Genomic DNA, 25,894 nt, shown 5'->3' on the forward strand with positions numbered 1-25,894 from the left:
CTATTGATGCTATGTCAAGAAGTTAAAAGTTCCTGCATGTGATCATTTTATTTTAAACATTATTCTTTAAAAAACATTTGAGAACCTTTCCTAAAGCAGTTACATTCAAGCTGCAGAAATATCTAAGAATTAATGACTGTCTGTAAAGTTTACCCAGCAGTTTGCTGTACACGAAGTTACCGCAAACGCTGAAAGTAGAACGCAAAGCCGGTGTCTTCACCTCCTGCAGAGTGTCTAACACAGGCTGTGCAGGATGTCTAACATGCTGGAGTAGCACGCCCGACTGGAAACAAAACATCTGTCTCTTCCATCTGCTTGCTGATGCAGGAAAGTCTTTGTGTTGTATTCCAAGATGAGTCCTTCTCCCTTGCCCAGTGCAATGGCTTGTGTATCAACTTCACTCCCTTTCTTGGTGGAATTGGTACTTAACCGTATTTTCACTTTTGTGGGAATATTTGAAATAATTTCCTTTAGATTTAGCAGTGATGATTCTCCAAAATTCAGAACCACGAGGAAGACTCTGTCTATGCCATCCATTTCTCTTGTGTACACGACAAAGTGGCTGTCTGTCCTCAAATAGCAAAACCAGCCCCTGCTGAGGAGCAGCTCATTGGCATGCAGCAAACTTAAATCTTGATATAACGTTAATGCTGACCTGGGCTGAGCCTTTTGGACCTATTTTAAAAAAAAGAAGTATTAAGATAAATGTTTGATCCTGATTTTTTTAAAAATATCTTTAGTATCAAATAAGAAATTTCCCCAAAAATCTTGTTCAGTTTGCCCCTTAAAATAATTACCATATTGTAAGTAATAATAAGTGGATATGAGTAGTTTATTTAACTACTGATTGAAATTGCAAATGCAGGGTTCACCTTGTTGCAGTATATACACCATCTTGGCCAGAGTTGAAGTAGAGATCAGATTGGACTCCACTTTAGGAATCCCAAAACAATGCCCATGTCAAAGTTAATGGATACTTAACTTGCCTAAATAAAAGTCCCTTCATTCTCTATTGTAACTGGCAGAAAAGCAGCCATGATGGCCATGGACTCGGAACTGCTGGTGCATTCTCTGTTCCATTTCATAGAATTATGGGTAGATTTGCCATAATTTCTGCAGACATGTATTTCATGCATAGCTAATGAACAGAAAGTTGCAAAGAAGGATGCAAAGAAAATGCTGCCTAAAATAAAAATCAGTATTTTTTAACCATAAAACATACATAATTTAATGTATTTATTTTTCCTTTAACATTTCAAGCATCTTCTGTTATATAATTCCATTAATGTCATTTTAAAGGCAAAAAACTATTCTATTGAATGGTTATACCATATTTAACCGGTCCCTTTCATTTCAGCATTCAAGTTTCTAATATTTTTTCTATATTCATGGTGTCCCCCCCACACCCCCAGATTTGGGTCATTTAGGATATAAATATAAGAGAATTACTATGTCAAAGAGTATGGACACTTGATATATACTGCCAAATCTTTATCAGAGCTGTTGCCAAATCAGTGATAATGTTCATTTCATTATACCCCTGCCAGCCATGTTGACAGAGGTGGTTTTGGTGATTGTTGTTTGGGCAGGTGCCTAATGTATAGTCTTTAAGGAATATCTAATGGATGTTTGAAATACATTTATTCTGTTTACCAGGTACAACAGTATTTATGGTACATGTATATGCTATATGTATATGACCTGTCAAATTACTATTAACATTTTCTATAGCCTTAGATAATGCATGAGAAAGCATAGTTCAGTGCCACTTGCATAAGAAGTGCCCAGTAAGTGTTAACTCTTTTTTTTGTCTACTTGATTGACCACTTACTAGAAGTATGTTGAAGTGTCTCTCTGTAATTGTGGATTTGTCAGTTTCTCTGCATTTCTCACAGTACTTGTTTTATATATTTTGACATTATTGTAGACGCATAGATTCATGATTTGTAGTGGAATGTTCTTTTATCCGTTTTTTAAAATTTGCCTTTATCTCAATGCTTTTCATATTGAATTCTATTTTGTCTGCTATTAAATATTTCACACCTGCTTTTGGTAACTTTATTTTTTTTAAATAGGAAATGCATGTATACAGTATAAAATTCAATTATAAGAGTATATGAATATATAAAATAAAAAGGTTTTCTTCAACACCATCCTCTAGCTTCCCAGTCCCTCTCTCAGAGATAGACACTGTTGCTATTTACATATTCTTTCATTTTATGTATCATGAAATAAGCCGTTCTGTGCCTATGCAAACATATTATAGAGATACTTTTTCCTTCTTACACAAATAGTGCCATGTTACCATTCTGTACTTTTTTTTATTACTCAGTACATGTTAGAGGTGGTCTCATATCAACACAACATAGAATCTCCCTCATTCTTTATTAAAGTTGCATATTAGTCTATTGTGCAGAATTAACCATAAATGATCCAGCTGATTGTCTATTGATACATTTAAATCATTTCCAAAGTCTTCTGCTATTAAAAACAATGGTTCAGTAGGGATCCTTGACTCTTTGTTGTATACAAATATTCCTAGATACAGATATCAACAAATGAAATTATTTGGTCAAACGGTATTATGCATTTTTTCTTTTGATAGCTATAGCCGGGAGGCAAGCTTTCTTTTTTGTTAGCATTTGTCCTTGATGTCTGTATTTTCTTTTTTGTTGTTAAACCTCACGTGAGGATATTTCTCTATTAATTTTTAGAGAGAGTGGAAGGGAGGGGGAGAGACAGAGAGAGAGAAACGTCGATTCGTTCCCTCCCACACGCCCCTGACCAAGTCTGGGGATCAAGCTTGCAACCGAGGTACGTGCCCTTGACCGGAATCAAAGCCGTGATACTTCAGTCCACAGGTCGACACTTTATTCAAAAAGCCAAACCGGCTAGGGCCAATGTATTTAGTTGTGTGTCCTTTGGTTTAGCCATGTCTTATGTCAGATTTTGTCTTTAGATTGCTCTAATATAAGAGTTTTTATCTTTTACTAGAGGCCCGATGCACAAAATTCATGCAAGAGGCTCAGCCCTTACAGCCCCAACCGGCCTTCACAACCTTGGCCAGCCCCAGCCGGCCCTTGCAGTCCTGGCTTCATCTGGAAGGTCGTCCAGATGGTCATTCTGCTGTTTGGTCGATTTGCATATTAGAGTTTTATTATATAGGATATTTGTGGTTACCATATGCTGAGACATAATCCTGTAGCCTAATTTTCTCTTTAATTTATAGACATTTTTATTTTCTTCCTTTTTGGCTTTTTATTGGATCAATTGGTTATCTTTATGCCATTTTTTCCCTTCTAACATTCTTTGAAATTATACAGTTATATCTATAGTTACCATTAAGATTGAAATAGCCATTTAAAAATACAATGTTTTAGCCGAAACCGGTTTGGCTCAGTGGATAAGAGTGCCTGCCTGCGGACTGAAGGGTCCCAGGTTCAATTCCAGTCGAGGGCATGTACCGTGGTTGGGGGCACATCCCCAGTAGGGGGCGTGCAGGAGGCAGCTGATCAACATTTCTCTCCCATCGATGTTTCTAACTATCTCTCTATCCCTCTCCCTTCCTCTCTGTAAAAAATCAATAAAATATATTTTTAAAAAAACAAATAAAAATACAATGTTTTATATCTTTTCTATATCTGTGCTGTCCAGTATGGTAGCCACTAGCTTCTCAGCACTTGAAATGTTGCCAACATGACACAGGAACTGGGCTTTTTATTTTATTTAATACAGTATTTAGGAAATTTGTTTGCTGAACTTGGCAAATTTGATCACCATTGTTGGCAAAAACCAAATGGTGTGCTAGAACAGCTCCTGTCTGTCAGTGGTGGCTCATGTCTTCAGTTTCTGCAGGTACACGGGCTTCTCTCCAGCCCACATTACAACTCCTTCCTTCTTTTCCTTCCTTTTGAGGGGAGGAAAGAGGGAAGGATAGCTAGGCTTGCTGATAGACCTTCATAAAATTTCCTTAATATCTCAAAGCTCTTGGTCTTTCCAATGAAGAGTTGTATATTCTGTGTAATAGTTCAAGTGGTACACTTTGTACCAGTTTGTATTTTCACAAAAACATGACTTGAAAGCTGTAAGAGAAGTCTATGTGATTGATTTGAAATGTATCAGCCCCTGATTGATGTAGCCAGTTGGTTGAGCATCTGCTTGTGCACCAACAGGTTGTGGGTTCAATTACTGGTCAGGGTACATGCCCAGGTTGTGGGCTTGATCCCAAGTAGGGGGTATACAGAAGCAGCCAATCCATGTTTCAATTTCTCACATGGATGTTTTCCTCTTCCTTCCTCTCTCAAAATCAATTTTTAAAAGTTTTAAAAATAAATAGCAGTTAAGATTTCGGTATATGTTATTAGCATAGAAACCCATTTCCTGTTTCTGGAATCAGCATAAAATTTTCATTGATACTTACCGCAACATTTACAGTGTAGTAATCTGTACTGGTAGGTAACCAGGTGTGATTGCCTTCAGAAAAACCAGCATTTGAGCTATTGTCCCACTGCATTGGTGACTTTGAGAGAAGGGTATCCTATGTCAAAAGACCATAAAGAGAAAATAGTGGTCAGGTTAATTAAATGAAATATAATTTGACCATTATTTACTTCATAATTGCTTAATTTCCTATACTTGAATTCATTAACATTCAATGCACAACCAGTCACACTTTAAATTGGGAAACAGTTAATGGCATCTTGAGTTTGAATAGACGATACTAACAGGACTGTCATACATGTTTACACTCTGCTGCTTTTTCCAAAAATTGAGTAATGGAGAATTTCAAAATGTGTCATTACCAACTCATTCTGTGATACAGAGCTGATATGGTGAATTCACGTATGCAGCCATGTGCAAGTGAGTCTAAATTCTACCCTCTCTATCCAGCCTGGTTATTGCACTTAGGAGCGGAAGTAGAAAGTTTCCGCTAGGGAAATTGGATCTGATACAATTGAAAGCTAATCATACAAATTACAGGTTCAAGATTATCCATTTACCCAGAACACAAGGAGAGTCATAGCCTCAAACAAAAGCAAAATAAAAACCACCCTGCCCAGCCAGTGTAGTTCAATGGTTGAGCGACAACCCATGCACCAAGAGGTCACCAGTTCAGTTCCTGGTCAGGGCACATGCCTTGGTTGCTTGGCTTGATCCCTAGTAGGGGGTGTGCAGACAGCAACCGATCGATGTTTCTATCCCTTCTCCTTCCCTTTCTAAAATCAATAAAACCATATTTTAAAAAAATAAAGAATAAAAACCACCCAAGTCTGAGGCTGTGCGCTACTTTTGTTAAACTAACAGGAAGAGCCCAGTTGGTGTTGCTCAGTGGTTAAGCATCGACCTATGAACCAGGAAGTCAGTTCAATTCCCAGTCAGGTCAGGGTTGTGGGGTCCATCCCCAGTAGGGAGTGTGCGGGAGGCAGCCAATCAATGATTGTCTCATCATTGATATTTCTTTCTCTCCCTCTCTCTGAAATCAAAAACAATTTTTTTAAAATGTCAGGAAGAATCTTGTGCTATGGTCAAGTGAAATCTAGTAGTATAGACAAGCACTATAATTAAACTTTCCTAGACATGTAGAGGGTAATGAATAATATTCCAAACTCAAAATTGGTACTCAAATTTCAGTGTGCCTGAGAATTAGCTGGGCCCTGGCCAGGTAGCTCAGTTGATTAGAGGGTCATCTTAGTACACCAACATTGCTGATTTAATCCCTGGTCAGGGCACATATAAGAACAAATCAATCAGTACTTACAGATTTCTGGGCTCTACACAAGAAATTCAGTTGTTCAGTTGTGTCATATATATATATATATTTCAGAGGAAGGGAGAGGGGGAGAGAGAAACAATGATGAGAGAGAATCATTGATCAGCTGCCTCCTGCACGCCGCCTCCTGGGGATTGAGTCACATGTGCCCTGACTAAGAATCAAACCATGACCTCCTGGTACATAGGCCAATTGTGTGTCTCATTTTTAACAAGCTCCCCAGCCTGGAAAGCTAAGAATTCTCATTGTCTCAGAGTAAGAAAGAAAAAAGAGTTTTCAGCTGTGAAATAGAAATAGTAAATTATCTGATTTGGCAAAAAAATGAGTATATGGTATGGAGCATGGTTAAATTATATTAACTTACGACATTATAGCTTTCGTTGAGATTTGTGGCTAAAATGTTTCCCATTCCTATTTCTTCCCCATAGTAAGTGATGGGAGTTCCAGGAAGTGTGAACACGAGCATGTTCATGATGTTAACATATTCTTTCCCCAGACGAGAAGTCAGCCGGGCATTGTCCGGTCCACCGATCTAAAAGGCATATATTTCTAAGAACACAACTCTATACACAGTTTTCCAGATTTACCATTTCACAAAAAGTTTACCAGGCGAAAGACAAGGTTGTTACCATGGATCCTTGGTATCAGCAAACCTGGATTTCAATCCTAACCCTGCTACTTGCTGCTTAACTGACCAGTTCATTGTCTTGGCCATTATGATCAACAAAATAATTTACTTTACAGCGATATTGCAAATCTGCTAAGATTCAGGAGGGTGCACATTAGTATTTTTGCACATTTGGATAAGAATATTGACATGAAAAGAAAATGCTTCCCATAGAAAGCAGGACAGGGAAAGAACAGGTGGAAGGGCCAAGGGTGGGACAAGAACTTCTGATGTCTGTGACTTAAAGTATTCAAAACTAATTTTAAATTAAAAGAAATTTACATAGCCATGTGAAAATTTTTTGTAAAGTTTTCTATTTTTACATGTCATATTTCTATGTGAAATGCTCCAATTACATATGTAACATCTAGTCCTTATTCAAGAGTTCCTTTAAATCACCTAACAACTCTTCCATATACCATAACTCACGATGAAATGGGCCCTGAGAAACTGCATCATAAATTCAAGTCAGGGAATGAGGCAGAACCAGCCTCTGAACTTGAGTCTGAGAATAGGAATTTAGTTGCTACAATTCAAGAAAAGGGAAGTTGCTTTTTTCCTTCAGGTGTACTAAAATTATCTTTACAGTGCTCTTTTATAGGCCACTGTAAAGTATATTTCTACTTTTAAGGACAGAAAATTAGGTCAAATTTTGCCTCCCTTTATTCTTTTCATTACCTTAAGAGTATCTGACAAGAAACACTGATTTTCAAGCCTAGAGCACTTTCTTTTTTAGAACTTTTCTACAAATAGTTCACGGCAGTGGACAGAGAACAGGGCCTCCCACAGGCTGAGAGGTCCCAGACACCTATAATACCTGAGACTCAGTATATGAAAAAACAAGTGCTCAAACTACATTATGCAATCTGTGATTTGGGGGCACTTCTGGAATGGTGCAGTAAGGACCTCCAAAAATCACATAAAAGGAGAACTGGCAAATCCACTTTCTCAGAACTCAGGTAATTAACTAAAGGCTTGCAAAAATCCAAGAAAAACAGCTAGATCTTGGATCGGTAAGCTTTGTGTCATTTGAACTTGCCTCAATTTCATGCCCCTCTCCTCAGATCTCTGATCGCCTTGAAAACCAACAGACTTGTAACTACAGTAGTGGTGGTGGAATAGGTTTAGCGTTTGCCAGAAGCTTCACCTCTAGAAGAATGGTCACTGACCTCTCTAGCAGCTGGGACTTTTTTCCTTTATCTGATCATATTCAGAGCCGATTCTGCAAATAGCCCCTTCCCCAGGGCATTTGCCAAAAACAACCAGTAGCTGTTGTTTAGCATTACACCTGCCAGGGATGGTGATACCAGCTGGGGCTGACCAGAGACTGGCCGAGAAACTTAAAAGGCTGGTGAATGAGATGTCCATAGGGGCTCTGGCACATTCCTGGAACCTGGAAGGCTACACGATGTACAGGACTGTGCAGATGTCCAAGGAAAACCTGAGACTTACTGTTTCAAGGCATTTAAAGAATCTCCAATCGTCAGGTGACCAACAAGCAGAGAAATGGCCACACAACAAAGACGACAGATTTGGGAGGATTAGTCCAAGAAAGTCACTAAGTAAACAGCATCAAACACTAGGGAGGGAAGTAAGTAATTTCCAGAATTTTCACATTACATTTTTTAAAATGCCCAGTTTTCAAAACAACAATAAAAAAGAATACAAGAGTGCAAAGAAACAGGAAAGTATGACTCATACATAAGGGAGGGTGAGGAGGGAGGAAGCATTCAATAGAAAATGTGGCTGGGAAAACCCAAACATTGCACTTACTGGACAAAGACTTAAATGAACTATGATACATATGTTTCAAGGAGCTAAACTAAATCTAAAGAATTTTTTAAAGTATGATGAATAATACCTCATCAAATAGATACTATCAATAAAGAAAAATAATGAAAAAGAACCAAATAGAAATGTTAGTTGAAAAGTAAAAAAAATGAAAAATTCAGTAGAGTGGCTTGACAGATTTGGCCTGGCTGAGGAATCAGCAAGCTTGAAGACAGATCAATTGAGAGTATAGCCTGAGAACCAGAAGGAAAAGAATGAAGACAAATGAAAAGAACCCAGTCAGAAGCCAGGGCAAGACTACCTCAAACAATCACCAAATAAGGGAACGGTGACGGTCACTAGGGGACAAACATCCTTCATTTTAGAGGTAACATTCCATAAGCTCACCAGCACCAGATATGCAGAGCTGGACACGAGAACTTACTATCCAATTAGGCCATTTTCCTTCTGGTAGATGTTTCATCCAGGATGTGACCACCTCAAACACACTGTTACCAGAAGGAGTGTCCAGCCTTGTGAGATAATCGTTGAAGGGAAAATCTGCTTCTTGGATAAAAGGCAGCCCGTAGTACATCATGGTCCTGTCAATGCTGTCCCCGTAGGCTTCGGTGCCCATGAACCTGTGAGAGTTGGCAGCACACAATGTCTTCAGGCCTGGGAACGTGCTTACATCTGATTAACAAGATGTGGGCGATGAATGCTCACTATTAACCATATTGGGCTGGGACTCACTAGAAAAAGCCAGATGGCTAAGAAATAAATGCTGAGTCACCTGGACAGTTTCTCACTAATAAACCCGAAAACTAGCCTAATACTAAGGCCATGTCTACGAGTTAAAACATTTAGATCTCAATATTGTTCTTTCTAGTCTAATAAAAACTCAGTCACTTCCAGGAAGACTGGCAATTCTCATCACTCCCCTTAGAATCTTCAGAATATATCTGCTTATAAGGTTGGGGGGGGGAGGTTCCTCTAAAATAATGCCTTATATTTGAATCCTTGTAAAGTCTCACTTTCGTACAGGGGCACACTCAGTTATTTGCCTGAAATGACCCACACCAATGCTGGCTTTAGCTGTTTGAGACATTACGTTAATGAGCAAGTATATCTGGAACCCAAGTGTTTCAGTTCCCATGCCTTTACTACATGTGTGACCATTACCTGCATGCTCAGAGGCTCAGTTTCCTCATCTGTAAAATGGGGATAGTAATCAGAGGACCAACTTTAAGGAGAACTTTCTTTAACCCCTTTCCTATTGATTCTATTTAGTTATTACACAAACACAAGGGTTAAGTTTATTTTGTTTATTATGTGCTAAGCAGTGTTTTAAATGCTTCATATACATTATCATCTCATGTAATCTCACAACAGTTTTATAAGGATGTAGCTATCATTATATATATCTCCTCATCCAAGGATATGTTTCCATTGATTTTAGAGCGAGAGGAAGGGAGAGGGAGTAAGAGAAACATCAATGTGCAAGAGAAACATCAATTGGTTGTCTCCCCTACGTACTTGACCAGAGATCAAACCCACAACCTGGGTATGTGCCCTGACTGGGGAATTAAACCTAACACCTTTTGGTGTATTGGACAACACTGCAACCAATGCAGCCACACCAGCAAAGGCTATTCCCTTTTAATTGATGAGAAAACTGAGACTTATGGGTAACTGACCAGTCCAAGGTCACACAGTCCTTATGCAGGAGTCCCTCTCAGGGCCATCTGATTCCAAAGCATGTTCCTAACCATTGTGATCTACTAATGTTTAGTTGAAACATTGGATTCAAACTGTACAGGGATACCAACAGGTCAAATAATAATAATGGGTAATAATAATTTAGATAACATTATCTTTTAATTTTCACAAAACTCTTGTGAAATAAGTACTATGGTTAGCATTTTACAAAAGAGGAGAAAATCAGCAAAGTTAAGCAACAAGAGAATATAACAGGCCCCAGCCTAACTGAGCTATATTACACTAGAGGCCGGGTGCACAAATTCATGCACCAGTGGGGTCCCTCAGCCTGGCCTGCAGGAATCGGGCCTAAACTGGCTCTCCAACATCCCCCGAGGGGTCCCAGATTGCAAGAGGGCGGTTCTCAGATGACACACCCTGGAATCGGACTCCCTCCTCTCTGGTTCCGAGTGCGTCACCCGAGAACCGCAGCTGCCAAGTCACCACAGCTCAGCAGCTCCTGCATTTGAGCATCTGCCCCCCTGGTGGTCAGTGCACATCATAGCTACTGGTCAGACAGTCAAACAGTCAGACAATCACTTAGGCTTTTATATATATAGATTATAATTACACAAGTTTGTTCAACTATAACTTGAACCTCCTGAGAATGTCTGGATGTAAAGGATAAACTGCTGCACCAGGAAGTAATGAAGCACTTCCTATTGTTACCTGTATCTCCCAGGCTCCCTGCTGTGTTGGTCCATTGTCTGCCGGAAGCTCCGGACAATGTCGTGCATTCCCACCTGCGTGGTGGTGAAGTCATGGTACAGCTCTGCGTAGTGTGTGACTGTGTCCTTTGAAAACAGGACAGCACAGTTACCATCATTTCCCATATCCAATAATGTGAATGCAGACTGTCTCTAGCACTTCCAATGCTCAAAGGGTTTTGTGGGTAAAGAATATTTATGACTATTAGTATTTCATTTGATACTTAAATTATTAACTATAAATCTAATAAATTCTACTTAACATCTAAACATTGGTAACAAATTATTTAACAAAATCCTCCTCCAGAACATTTAATTGTCCTAAATGCTCCAGACTTTTTAAAGACAAAGAAAGCAAATTATCTGAATGATTATAGAGCTCATTTTTATACCTATACATTATCTGCTCACAAAGTATTAATAGCATGCATTTAAACTTGTTCGGTTTTTTTTTTACCACTTCTAGCCTTTTTTTTCACTGTTATAGTGTCCAGGTTTTCAGAAATTTTTCCTGGTACATATTCTATGCCTTCCCAAGGTTAAATAGTCTAGAATCCAAAGAAAAGTTTATATCTAACACAAGCCGAGGTCGTAGGTCCTGGGATGGACATGAACAGCCAGGATAATCTAAACCTGAGTTGCCATCCATTCAGTGGACCCTTTTTTTGAAAATAGGTGAACTTCCAGGTGAATTTTTTGGAATCTCAGGTCTCTTCCTGAAATTACATAATCTTTAAATTTTTCTTGGCTAGCACACAAATTCCATTGTTTTGATCATTTGTCAAGACTGGCAAGGTATGCCTTTCCTATGACATCTCATTATTAATTAGCAAATTATTTTGAGATTTCTTCTTCAAGGATAAGTGCTTCTCTTTGGAACCACCAGCTACCTTATCACCTTTTCCCCCTTTCTTATTGAAAGTCATGTGCAAAAAAAAGAGACAATCATAACCTTCAGTTCATGATGTGCTATCATAATTAGCCCATGCATAGCCAGCTTCTCTTTAGTTAATTGATTTGTTTTAATGAAGTCATGGTACACAGACATTTAGGACAAAAGCTTGATAATAAACTTGATATCCATATGAATTTCACTTGCTTAATTTTATAAAAAGGACATCATGCTATCTATGTATGATAATTTTAGATATGTTTCGCTATTGCTAAGATTCACCTGTATTGCTATGTGTCACTGTAATTCATATATTTTGACATTCCATTGTGTAAATATACAAATCCATTATTCTGAAATGCATTTCAGGACTACTGTCTACTTGGCCTTGAAAGCGGAGTGACTGTAGAGTGGTGGTCGACCAGAGGAAGAGAGTGGCATGTGATTAGTATCTCTCATCAGTGACAGGGGAGGGGGGCCCTGGAGGTTGAGAACCACAGGTGTAGCACCACAAAGAGCCCAGATTCTGTAGTGAGAGGCTTGGTTGTAACTCCATTTACCACCTCTCATCCCTGCTAAGTGCATTTCTCTAAGATTTGCTACATGGGGATCATGAAACCACTCTCATAAGATATTCCTAAGTAAACAGCACACAGCATACAATAGACCAGGGGTGGGACTCTTTTTTTTTTTTTTTCCAGCCAAGGGCCATTTGGATATTTATAACATCGCTCACGGTCCATATAAAATTATTAAGTTAAAAATTAACCTGCTCTATTTGGTCAAACATTTAATTACCTCACCCCTAATGCCTAGGCAAGGCCAGACCAAATGATTTTGTGGGCCTTAAACGGCCCTGAGGCCGGACATCCCCCACCCCTGCAATAGACTCTCAGCAAGTGTTAGTGCTCTATCCTTCCACCTGTGTGCTCTTTAATGAGCACAAAAGCGCCTGGGGAACTGGAGTGAGATGACAAAACTGCAGTGAGTAGTGGTGGCCCTTGGTAGAGTCCACATTGTCCACGCCCTGAGGACTCCTCACAGGGTCCCTGGCTCCTGAGCGAACCAGGAGAAGGAACATCAGGTCATATGCATTTGAAACTCCTCTGGGTTCGCTAAAGAAAACGATTTAAAGCACTTCCTACACAGGACAGAACGCATCTCTGGTAACTGGGGTCTCACTCTAAAAAAGTAAAAACACTCATGACATTTTCAGAAAAGGGGAAAAAACAGCTAAGGCAATACTTTACCGGGACTTGGGTCTTATTCACTTGGATCTCATCTCTCAGATGTTTTGCTTCTAGAAGAAACTTAACAGCCTCGAAACTGAAGCCATCGACACCCTTTGAGAGCCAGAACTGTATAATTTCCTAAAACGAAGAAACAAAATACTTGGTTACATTAAAGACATTATCACAATGTTTAATAAGGATTTTGTCTGTTAATAAAGCAGCCATCTCCTCACCCAAAACATGCACAGCTACTCACAGTGTATTTTTATCTATTTAGCATAGTAGTGTCTCAGTAGAAGAAGATGATTGTGGACTGTTAGTGGACAGCATGACCCAGTCGTGGAGGGCAGAGACTGACTTGACCTGGCCTGTACTGGAGCAGTTTGGAGGATGAGGCCCTTGGAAAGCAGAGGGCCTAGTTCTCAGCTCCCCCGCCCACCCTGAGGCATCCCCCGGCAGCCTGGCCTACTCCAGCACTGGCCACAGCTACCCTTCTGTGAAGGGACCCTGGCTCATCCCTTGCTGAATGGAAGGTTTCATACTAAAGCAGAACCACTTGTGATTCAAAGTATTAGAGTTAAGTAGCCAACTTTCACCTGCTGAAGGGAACAGAGCCTTAGAACCCTAATGAGGACCAGCCCAACAATCACTGTTTTGAAGCAGCGGTCACCAACCTTTCGGACCTCATGGGCCACAAGTCCGAGGACCACCGGTTGGCGACCACTGCTGAAGTGTTTCTTGTACCTACAAGTGACTATGGAATCTCTCGGGTGCTGAAGTTCAAGGGGCTCCAGGGTGTCTATTGGCTAAATGGAAGGGTTCATACGGCTGAGGTCAATTCCCTTAAGGTGACATTTTTGAAAACTTGAAAAATGTTTCAAAGCTATGCAGGCTCGGCTACTGACAATCCTTAGTGTGGACACAATTGACCCAAAAAGCTGGTACTACCCAGTGGAATTTTTCTTTGAGCACAAAACCCACAAATTTGTTCTTCCTTGCATCTTTACTTCTTACCAAATTTATTCATTCAATAAGTATTTGAGCCCTGGCCGGTTTGGCTCAGTGGATAGAGCGTTGGCCCGAGGACTAAAGCTGTCCCTGGGTTCGATTCTGGCCAAGGGCACGTACCTCAGTTGCAGACTCAATCCTGGTCAGGGCTCGTATTGATGTGTCTCTCTCACATCAATGTTTTTATCACTCTCTCTTCCTTCCCCTGCCCCCTCCCTTCCACTCTCTAAAAATCAATGGAAAAAATATCCTTGAGTGAGGATTTAAAAAATAATAAGTATTTGAGTTACAACTCTGGGCCAGGCACTAGCCAAGCTCTGGAACTACAACCATGAGCAAAATACAACCAACAGGTCTGTCTTTAGAGTATTTTTAGAATCTGCAACTAGACAATCAACTTGTAATGCAAAAAAATATTTAAATCAAAGCCAGGATAAAGCTTTCAAGGAGAGGAACAAGGTAATACAAGAGGGTGAAATAGTAAAATTTGCCCAGGAATCAGCACTGCAGGATGACAAGAAGTGAGGGCAGATGGTTAGAGATGGAGCTAGAGAAGTCAACAGCTGCTATTGAGGCACCTCATTTGTAGAACAGGATCTAGGTCGCTTTAGGGCCCGAGCTTAAAGACCCCTCACTTGTACAAGCCCCTTCTTCCCACGGTCTTTTCTCCTTCTAAATAAACTCTCATTTCTCTGCACCTAATTTTACAGCCTTTTTATTTTAAAGAAGATCCCAAATTTGTAGAAACTTCAGACTCCACACAACTGGGACCCACCTCCAGGTGGCGCTGTTCCTTACAAGAGGGAACAATGGCAGGATCAGGGTGGGGGTGAAGCACAAATAGCTATAATCCAGCCAAGCAAGCAGCCCCTGACAAAAATGTGGAAACCATTAAACACCAAAATGCTGTAAACGTGAAGCTTTTGAGCACTGATTTCCTGGAATAAAGCGACTAGTGGGTCCTTTTCCACTTAGGGTTTCTCAGCCTCATTAACTGTTGGCCCGACATTAAAGCATGAGAAACGTGTGCACCAACAAAGGTTTATGGCCTTGGCAGGGGTTTTCACTTTAGTCCAGTAAGAGATAATATCATTGTTTGATGAAGCAAAACTGCAAAACCTGAATGTTGATTTTTTAAGTCTTTATAAATGCTGAGGTTTTCAGTCAGATAATCCAAAATTTGCTCTTGAAAAAGATTTGCTTCATGCTATTTATGCTCTTGACCAGGTGAGAAGGGAGCACCAGGTTTTAATCACTAACCCTCTTTTACTCCAAGCAAGCTCTCCCTGGGTCCTGGGTGTGGAAATGGGCACAGAGCCTGGTTCTGCCAGGACCAGATGACCCATGTAGGTGCCACAGGACTCTGGGGATAGTACACTGTGTCCCCGATTCTTGTCTTACTCCCATGACATCACACAGTCCTGGTTTTCCACCAGGCACCTGTTCATTCTTTTGTCCTTAAGCAACTCACTGCTCCAAGTAAAAAGGGAATTATTGCAGCATTATTGATATCTAAATTCACAAAACCTTGAGCCAAACCTTTCCTTTTAAGATGACCAACATTACCGGGTTTACCTAAAAAGCCAGGTTTGGGCAAGAGAAGCTCTGCTCTTACATGTGATGATCTCTAAGACTTCCTTTTGATAATGACATAAACCCCAGGTCATCCATCATAAGAGGGAATGAGAAAGTCTAGGATATACAGAGAGAAAACTATATTCTCTGATTATAGGCAATGGGGGGAGGAAAAACTAACCACAGTGCTGCTCAGAAGTCTTGGTAAAATTCTTTGCTAAGTCCTCTAGGAGCCAGGAGTAGAGGAAGGATCCCGGGATCTGGAACATGAGCTAACATCGAGCTACCACCCATCTCCCTCACCGCCCAGCTGCAAGAGTTAGGGCATCAGCATGACCTCATTAAACCTTAAATAAAATAAAACCCACCTGCAGGGTGTCTGTGAGGTAAATGAGGTATTCCTGCTAGCGTCAATTGACATTTTGGTCTGTAAATTTCCTGAACTCTCTGCCATGTTTGGCACTGCTGACTAACCTCGTTTTCTACAAATACATCCCTCTGCTGCAGGACACCCTGCTCCTGGCTTGTCACTCCTTATCTGTCTACTCAACGGGCCTTTAGAGCTCCTCGGGGTTCCATCTTACACCTTCTCTTCATTTCACTTCACAACAGTATTTACTCATTTATCTATCCATTTATTGATTATTTAACAAGTACTTATATAATAAAGGATACATTGTCCAACGTGCGCTACAAAGGTTAACCCCTTTAGTCCCCAAACAACCCTGTGAGGTATGTAATATTATCGTTCCTATTTTACCAACGAGGGAACTGAGGCACAGGGAGATGGAATACCTTGGCCAAGGTCATACAGTAAGTAAGTGGTGGCACCAGAACGGGAACCCTATGGCGTACTTACCGATTCACCCACTTCACTCTCCAGGCCTCTGTTTTCTCGTTTATCAAATAAGAGATTGACATTTACTCTGACATTTATTTATTTTTTTATTATTGGAAGGTCCACCAACACCTGGCCCTCATTCCCACATAACAACAACCAGCTCAAGCTAAGTAGCAATTGACCCCCCAGCTCATCACAGCCAGCCTAGCTCTCTCCCTGATATTAGCTGTCTGACCTCTGCAGGCATTATCCATCCGTCAACAAATCCCAAAGTTCTATCTCTAGACCAGACATTTCCCTGAGCTCCTTGACCTAACAGTTGGATGTCTCTCAGAGAGAGCGCCAACTCTACATAACTAAGACAGCCCCCTCCACTTCCTGTGTCTCCCATCTCAGGAAATGGCACTATCACCCAGTCAGCATTCAAATCCCAAATCTGGGAGTCACACTGGACTCCTCTCCAAGTTCTAATGATTTCTCTGCAAACCCACACCACCTCATTGGCCCAAAGCCCAGCATGTCTTCCCTGATTACTGCACCACCCTCTTTCCTGGCCTCTCTCTGCCTCCAAACCTGCTCTACTCCAACCTCTTCTCCAAACTCAGGTTGATTTTTCAAAATGCAAATCAAATATTATTTTTCTGTCTAAGACCTTTTACATCCAAAGCCTTACCACAACCTTCAATGCCGCTCAGACCTAGTCCCTCTCTGGTCTTGTTGAATCAAGCTCCCGCTCTATACGCCATGTCCCAGCCATATTGGAAAACTCCTGACACTTCTAATGTGCCATTCTCCATGCTTTCTCTCTGCTTGGAACACTCCCACCCATGCCTCGATACCTGCTCATTTGTACTCACCCATTAGTTATCACTGCTTCATCTGAAAAAACCTCCCCTGATCTCTCCCACTCCATGACTGGACACCCAGGCTAGGTGCCTTCCCTGTGCACTCCTACTTCCCACTGCATGGTGACTCAGCACACTTCATTGTAATTGCCTGCTTGTCTACCACCCCTTTAGGCACAGGGGCAACTCAGAGCTCAGGTGGGTACCAGGTATTTATTCCTCCCTCCCATATCAATTATTTTGGGTTAAAAGAAGGAAGGCACCACTAACATATCTGAGAGTCTATGATTGCATCTGACTGACTCCTTAATCCCAGAATTTAATGACACAACTTGATTTTCCCCGCACAGTTACTGTTCAACATAAAGTGTATCAAATAACCACTTAAGCACCACGTCATAGAGAAGTCTGAGTAGGTGTCTGTACTCACTTTTATTTCTTCTTGAACATCAGGATTGCGGAAATTTAAATCAGGTTGCTCTTTTGTAAACTGGTGAAAATAACATTGGTTTCGTACATCGTCAAAGTGCCAACTGGAATTTCCATATACACTTAGCTAGCAAACAGAAAATAGCAAATCAGTTACTTGGTATCATTCATATGATAGTAGTGCCCATAAAAAAACGTGATAATTACCATTCCTGACCCTCATCCCAGGCTGAGTGTACAAATCCCTAGAGTTTTCCTTAGAATCTAGGGAGAGGATTAGGCAAATTAATTCCTAAAATGCCACCCACTGGCCTAATGTCCCCAAACATGGTTGAAATGTGTTGCAAAATCCTTCTGTTTTTCAATGTTGTCCAGATGTTCTCTTTAGCATGAAATGAACAAATGTCCCAAGGCAGAGCCCTGAGGAATTCTCACATGTAAGCACCCTTGGAGTAGACTGAGAAGGAGTGGTGGGACATGTAGGAGAATCAACTAGAAGAGCCATGGCATGGAGCCGAGGTGTAAGCGTTTCCAGAAAGAGGGAACCAGTACAGTGCCAAATACTGCATGCGTTGTTTTCTTTGTATTAGTTGGAAGACCTAATAACAGTGGGTCCACACTTCTAGGCTAACAACTGGCTGCTGCCTTTTGAGGAAACATACACTTGCCAGCTCACCTCATGGCCCATCTAGACACAAACCAGGATAAGGCATTTACAGTATATATAACCAAGAAAAAAAAATCGGTATCCGGAATACAAGAACTATACAAATCCATTTCAGAGGGACCAGCGATTCAACAACAAAAAATGGGAGTTGGGGGATAGGGAAGCCATAAACAGGTGTTTCACAGAAATGGAAGCTCAAGTGAATTAATACATGAAAAGATATTCAACATTATTAGTAATTAGATAAATCATCATTAGCAATTAGATAACTGTAAAATTAAGACTTCAATGTGTTACCAATTTATGTTCACTTGGTAAAAATTACAAAGTCTGGCAGTACGAGCAATTAATGAAAATATGTGTTTTTTATGCTGTTGGAAGGGATATAAATTGGTACAACCACATCGATAATCAATTTGGCATTATCTTTATAGAGTTAAGCATGTGGTATCCTGCCCCCAGTAACTGCACTTCTAGGCATTTGCCTTCAGGAAGCTCTTTCATATGTGCCCCAGGAGAAATAGATTAATGAGAATGTCTACAATGGCATCATTAATAGTAAAAACAACCAAAACAGCCCAATTTTCCATTAGCTAAAGAGTAGGTAAGCAGCCCAGTTGGCTGGCTCAGTGGTTGAGCATTGACCTATGAACCAGGAGATCACAGTTCGATTCCTGGTCTGGGTACACGTCCGGGTTTTGAGCTCAATCCTCAGTGTGGAACATGCAGGAGGCAGCCAATCAATGATTCTTTCTCATCATTGATGTTTCTATCCCTCCCTCCTTCTCTCTCCCTCTCTGAAATTAATTTTAAAAAACATATATATATATATTTAGAGGGGGGGGGAAGGTAAGTAAATCATAGAATATTTACACAGTGAAATTGTATGAACCACACATACCAAAACTACATGAATGAATACAGAGAACAATGAGGGGAAAAGACCAGGGCGGGCTTCCTGGATTTTTATTTGTAAATCTGGTAATCTCTGTTGCGAAAGAAGTGATTATTAAGAGGGTGAGAGTGAGGGCGGGCAGGTTTGCCGGCTACTGTTCTCTGAACAGTAGAGTTTACTGCTGAGAGTGATAAGATAGGGAGAATGCAATTAGGATGTTTGCAGAGGAGGGAGGGTATTGATCTGTTGGACTTCCCAAAGAGACTGGATGGCTCACTTCAGGTGGGGACAATGAGTGTGTGCTACTTCCAAAGGCAAAGGTTCCGAGAAAGAAAAGTGGACAGTTGGGTTCATTTATGGCTAGAGTTTTGTTGGATGGGAAGGCAAAATGTCAGAAAGGCGAGGGGTTCTGGAGCGTAGCAAGACACTTATGAAACTAATGAGGCCTGGAATCTAAGTGGGACAAAGTGAGAAGTGAGGGAAGGAGGGAAGGAAAGGCTAATAGAGAGTAGCTCTACAGTGAAATCAGAAATCCAAATGACATTGGGAGGCTTGGGCACCTTATTTTTTTATTTCTTTGGGAAACTTTCCCCTTCTCATACACTATACCCATTAATTTTTTTTCTTTAAAAGGGCTTTATAAATATGCAGTTTAATCCCTGAAGATCTGATCATTTTTGTTTTATAAACCAGGCAAGCTGGTACTTACCCAGTTGTTGGGTGGTGTGGTTATGCCATTTTCATGGGAACAGTTGTGCCAGATATAATAATCAGCATATTTCCCTGTCCGGGTACGACTCCATTGAAACCAAGCATGTTTATCACTGGTGTGGTTTGGTATGAAATCGATGATTAATTTTAAACCTAATGGATGAAAATGTTTCAAATGTTAGGTAAAGATTATATTAGAATATAATACATGACAGGTAAGGAAAAAATGCTTTACGGAAGCATTTAGAGAAATGCTTTTTTCAAACCCCACCCCTCTGACCCAATGTCCATTTGGTTTACCTCTATCATGTATGGCTGCAACCAGATTCTCAAAATCTTTCATTGTTCCAAAAATGGGATCGATTTCTCGGAAATCTATAATACCGTGTCGGAAATCTTTAAGGGATGATTTATAAAATGAGGTAATCCAAACAGTTTTTATATTTAAAGTTGTGATATAGTCCAGTTTATCTTGAATACCTAAAAAAATAAAAAAATCAAGTCCATGAAAAATAAGTAAATGAAGTTTGGATTTTTTGGTTGAAGGATTCAAAATAAAGAAATATGCTTAAAATCAAAATATGTATACTGAGACAGAATTTGAATTTGAGTGAAAATTCAAATAGCAAGGTTTAGTTCTACAAACAACAGCAAATTAGTCTTCTAGCAATAACCTTTGACCTTTAACATAGCTACAATAACATAAAATCCGTCTGTGGCTTGTTCATTTTACACATTTAAAACCAAGATACATTATTGTTCATTCATTTTACACATGGTTTTTGAGCACCTGATCTAGGCCCCATGCTGCGCTAAGAGCCAAGGAACAGAGAAGAATAACACATGACCCCTTAGGGTCCCTTAGTCTAAGTTGCGCTGTCCAGTCTGAGAGCCTCTTGCCACCTGTGGCTATTGAGCGTTTGAATGTGACTAAGTCTGAACTGAGTTGTGCTGTAAATAGAAAACACACTGGATTTTGAAAACCTACTTTGAAAAGAAAGAATGTCAAAAATCTCAATATTTTTATAGTGATTATATGTTGAAATATTAACCAAAGTACATTATTAGAATTAATTCACCTGATTTTTAAAAATTATTTTGATGTGGCTCCTAGCAAATGTAAAATTACATATGTAATTCTATTTCCTCTGGACAGTGCTGAAGACGAGAATGTACACAGACCGGAATTCTAGGCTTGGCTGAGAACAGGTGCGGGAATGAAATGCTTTGTACTTGGAACCTTGTAGTGTAATTAGCAGATAATGTGGTGGGTTTTTGTGTGTGTTTGTTTGCTTGCTTCTAATTCAGAGTTTTAAATGTAGACTCAGGAGTTGTCTAGTATTCAATCTCCAGTAACTTTCAGTGGGACCCTTAGAAGCCTCCTACAGTCAGAGCCTGTCAGTGTCGCACAGCAGGCCAGAGATCACTGTGCCCCAAACAGTCACCTGCCTCTGACATGAGGCTCTTCCCCTGTCACAGGCTGCCCATTTTTGTCCTTGTTGTGCCTCAGTTCCCCCATATGGGTGGCTCTGAGACCTCACCGTGCGTCAACAGGCAGCAAAAGGATTTTGATTTAAGTCAGGACAACAGCATGATTTATCTTAAGAATGGGCACAAAGGAACAAGGTGATAAAAACCATGGGCTGGCCCAGCCGGGTGTAGCTCAGTGGTAGAGCGTCAACCTAGGAACCAAGAGGTCACCGGTTCAATTCCCGGTCAGGGCATATGCCCAGGTTGCGGGCTCGATCCCCAGTGGGGTGGGGGTGGGGGGTTGTGCAGGAGGCAGCCAATCAATGTTTCTCTCTCATCATTGATGTTTCTATCTCTCTCTCCCTCTCCTTCCCTCTCTGAAATCAACAAAAATATATTAAAAACAAAACAAACAAAAAAACCATAGGCTGGACAGACACAAAACAGAAGTAAAAGAGGGATCCCAGATTCACACTCTAGCCTAGGGGACAGAAGGCAATCACCAAAACCAAACTGAAACCTATAATGTTTTCTTCAAATAATAACAAAAGCCCCTCAACCTCAAGGACCAATACCTATTGATTACAGGAAGCAGCCAGCTCTTCAAGAAAAAGTTATTGGAAATGACTAATGTAAGAGATGAATGGGGTATACAGGTATCCCCCACTTTTTGAAAGTCCCATGGCTCCACTGTGCTTTAAAAACAAAAAACAAAACAAAAAAAAAACCAAAAAAACGTACATTAATACCTGTTTTTGCTAACTGAAAGAAATCGAAGAGGATTTTCACTTTCAAGAAAAATGGTGAAAAGCGAAAAAAGCGTGTTTAGCATTTGTTTTTGCAGCAGCTGTTACAGAGGCGGTGGTACCCAGAGCGGCCGAGAATGGCCCTACGAAGCTCCTTCCAGGGAACTATGCTCAGCATGTCAGCATCAAGCCCCATAGCCTTGAACTGTGTCTGAGCATCTGCATTTTATCCCTATTTTGTGCATCTGTTAGCAAGATGTGCCCTGTATATCATACTTTTTCCTGCTTTTACTCTATGTTAGTGTTACTTTAGATTTTATGTGTTACTTGGTATGATTTGATAGGTTATGTTTGGGTCTGGGGATGCTCAACAATTTTCCCATATAAATTCACGGTGATTGCTTATTCACCCCTGCCCATTCAGCTTATAAAAGGCTTCACAGGAATGCTTTACTTCTGCATGGGCGTGGTGGGGGAAAGGACCGTGTCTAGAAGACAGTTACAAAGGGAGAACCAGGAAGTGGGGCATGTATCTTTGGGTTTAGGGAGTTTAGGTCTATTTTGTCAAAAACTGTCACTTTTGCTAAGCACATACTACATAAAAGGCAGCAGATGCTAGGGCCATTGGGTGTCTGGTGGGGTGGAGGGTGTGGAAGGGATCGCCCAGCCCATGACAAAGCAGTGTGGGAAGGTGCCATAAACAAAGTCCAAAGCACAGTAGGAGCTCTGGGAGGGAGAGCAGCATGCTGATGAGGAAGGATTAGAGGGAGAAATAAACATGAATGCAGGGTCTGAACTGCATCTTGAAGGACTAACAGTATTTCAGAGTCCAGAGTGCTAACCATTACACCATGGAACCCCCTGGACTAACAGTATTTCAATTAGTGAAGATATAGGAAGATTTTTAAAAAGAGAGAAAATGAACCCCCTGGCAATGGGTAAGGAGACACCTGATTGGTGGTGGTGCTCTTATATCAGTCAGGGGCAAAGCAGATGTACAGTCCTTAGTTCATCCTAGCTTGATGCCTGTGTCGGTGGCCAGAGCTGTTTCATGCCTGAGGCACATAAAATTAAAAAAATTTAAAAATAAAAAATAAAAAAAGAGAGAGAAAATGATATGAGTGCAAAAGAAAAGTTGGAGATTTTGAGTTTATTTGTATTATTTTAAGGTTAGATTAAGCTCATTCTCACTCTCCACATTCAATTAACCATTCTGTTTTCCAATCTTTAAACCAAATATCACTATAAAAAACAACCATATTAGTTTCTTTCTTTAAAAAACAATACCCTATTAGTTTCTTTCTTTCTTTCTTTTTTTAAAATTGATTTACCAGAGAGAAAAAGAGAGAGAGGTAGAGAAAGAGAGGGGAAGGGAGAGAAACATCAATCTTTTGTTCCACTTGTTTATGCATTCATTGATTGCTGCTTATATGTGCCCTGACCAGGAATCAAACCCACAACCTTAGTGTATTGGGACGATGCTCTAACCAATTGAGCTACGAGACCAGGGCCAGTTTATTCATTTCTCATTGCCGCCATTAACTAGGGTGACCATATTAACAGATTTCCCCAGAACAGTTCCAATTTATACCTGTTGTCTGGCATAATTTTACATTTTTACCCTGGTTTAAACAATAAATAAGGACCTTCTACACTTAACTCACTAGGAGATTATCAGTGTAACTTTAAAATATAATTGTTACTTCTACTTTATTTTTAATAATATAGACATTGTTTTAAATAACCTTTAATTCAAGTAATGACCAGCACACTGCTATGCCTGTTCTCCTTTCCTTCATGTCTCAGCATTTATGCTTTAAAGTCTCAGCCTACACTTTTTAATCACATCACAATATTTTGCTGAAATACTACCTACGTTTTATTCACTAATAAGAAACTCTTGGCCAGACTGCTCACCTAGCCACTACATGTGATAGCAAAGAAATTCCAAGCTGCCACCATGAGATGATCAGCTATTAAGTTCACAGAAGCAGGACACTTTCAGGAGGACCCCTGCTGCATGTAAGAAGTCGGCGTCGATGACCAACCAAGCATATGTACTTAGTGAGAAGTAAATGAAACAACTTTTCTGGGGCGGGCGTGCTCAAAGGCCTCCAAGTAGTCTTTCATCATACGGGAAGAATTTCTGTTTTTTGCTGAATAGCTTTCAAAAACATCATAAACAAGGTGTGACCAGTCCTACTGGAATGTGCTTACCATACAACCCGGACATAATTCGGTTTCAAGGACAGAGAATGCCACAATCCTCCGCCCCCACCCCCATCCTGGCCCCACCCAACACATTCTCCCCACACACACACACACCCTCCCACCCCCCTCGCACCTTTAAGATCTCCGTTCCCATCCTGGTCGCTGTCCTTGAAAGATCTGGGATAGATCTGGTACATGGGTCCTGCCTGCCACCAGTCGAGACACTTGGGAGAGACGGCGATCATGGCTATGGTGCCCGCCGTGAGCACCAGCACGGCAGCCACCGTGAGCCAGAAGAGGACCTCGCGGGGCACCCGGTACCGGGCCTGGCCTGAGAAGTGGAACAGCACCTCCTTGGGCATCCCGGCGTAGGGCTGGATGTCCTTGAAGTCGAGCTCCCGGGGGTCAAGGATAGGCAAGGAGCAGAGCTGTGGCCTGTCCGTTGGGCTGCCTGGATCCGGGTCCTTTTCCAGGATGTCTTCATTTTGGACAAACCCATTGTTTGTTCGGCATCCCTTCGCATCCATTCCAATAGAGTCTCTCTGGCTTTTCTTCTCAGCCATGTCTCACTGCCTTATCCCTGACAAGTGCCTTCCTGCAGTAACAAAGGTGGATTACTGAAATGCTTGGTCACGTTAATGAGCTTGTGTGGTTTATAAATAAACCTGGCGGGACAAAGTCCAGCCAAGGAAGAAAGGGTAAAGATAAAGGTTGTTTTAGAAAACCCTCTTTACACCTGTGGGACTGATGTAGCTTCAGTCGCTGCCCTGAGGGGCTGAGACCTGGACTGGGACAGGGGCGTGGAGGAGAGGAAAGAGGAAAAAGTGGTGGGGTTCCATTGCTGTTTAAGATGTTACTTGGCTGTACACCAATGTTCACCGCAGCACTATTCCCAATAGTCAGAGGGTAGAAACAAGCCAAGTGTCCATCAATGGATGAATAAACACAATATGATATAAGCACACATGGGATATTATTCACCCTTAAAAACCAAGGACGTTCTGACACATGCTACCACATGAAGGGATCTTGAAAACTAAGTGAAATAAGCCAGACACAAAAGGACAGATATTGTATGATCCCCACTTATATGAGGTACGGAGACAAATTTATTGAGGCAGAGTAGGAGGGTAGTTATTGGAGGTGGAGAGTGGTGATGGTAGCACAACAGTGTAAGTGGACTTAATGCCACTCAATTTTACATTTTAAAATGGTTAAAGTGATTCATTTTATGTATATTTTACCACAATAAAAAAAGCTTTAGATTTTTTTTTCCTTTTTAGCTAGGTATGAGAAAAAGAAACGATACTGAATTTTACAAGGGGAAACAGGCTTTTCTTTATTTTTTGTTTTGAAGCTCTGGTCCTACAAATCCTGGAGACAGGAAATAACACCTCTTTGTTACTGATACTAATTTTATTTTATCTCAGTTCAAGCTAATACAAATACCCATAAATACCTATAAACAGTTCAACCCAGGTACCTTCAATCTTGTTTCCTTTTTCAGAAAAGGAAATCACTGCTCATTCTTGGAATCACTTTCTGAAGGGAGGTGGGGGTGAGGTGGGGAGGATTCTATATATTGTAAGTTCAAGTGCTTTACAATAGGTAAACAGTTTCTTTTTTTAAAAAGTATGTTTTTTATTTCAAAGAGAGGAATTGAGAGGGAGAGAGAGATAGAAACATCAATGATAAGAGAG

General features: G+C 40.7%; 1 protein-coding gene across 1 annotated transcript; it reads right to left on the reverse strand.

The window, feature by feature from the left end:
- Positions 1 to 29: 29 nt before the first annotated feature.
- SLC3A1 (solute carrier family 3 (amino acid transporter heavy chain), member 1) lies at positions 30 to 24,831 on the reverse strand. Its single transcript, XM_006778642.2, has 10 exons — positions 24,328 to 24,831; positions 20,068 to 20,247; positions 19,766 to 19,920; positions 17,496 to 17,621; positions 12,815 to 12,934; positions 10,635 to 10,759; positions 8,653 to 8,848; positions 6,135 to 6,302; positions 4,421 to 4,537; positions 30 to 675 (listed from the first exon to the last, which is right to left on the reverse strand). Exons 1-10 carry the CDS (start codon positions 24,755 to 24,757, stop codon positions 235 to 237), a joined length of 2,058 nt encoding a protein of 685 aa, XP_006778705.1. The 5' UTR covers positions 24,758 to 24,831; the 3' UTR covers positions 30 to 234.
- Between the last annotated feature and the right edge of the window lie 1,063 nt (positions 24,832 to 25,894).

The sequence above is a fragment of the Myotis davidii genome, unplaced genomic scaffold (genome assembly GCF_000327345.1).
Source record: "Myotis davidii unplaced genomic scaffold, ASM32734v1 scaffold6, whole genome shotgun sequence".
NCBI classification, from domain to species: Eukaryota; Metazoa; Chordata; class Mammalia; order Chiroptera; family Vespertilionidae; genus Myotis; species Myotis davidii.

Bases quoted from the DNA above. Each gene is read 5' to 3' on its own strand.
- SLC3A1 (XM_006778642.2), bottom strand. From the start codon at position 24,757: ATGGCTGAGAAGAAAAGCCAGAGAGACTCTATTGGAATGGATGCGAAG. The intron at 8,849-10,634 runs GTAACAATAGGA...CAACTCTCACAG, and splicing joins AGGGAGCCTGGGAGATACAG to GTTCATGGGCACCGAAGCCT. The intron at 6,303-8,652 runs GTAAGTTCTCGT...TATGCCTTTTAG, and splicing joins GAAAATGGCCTAATTGGATA to ATCGGTGGACCGGACAATGC.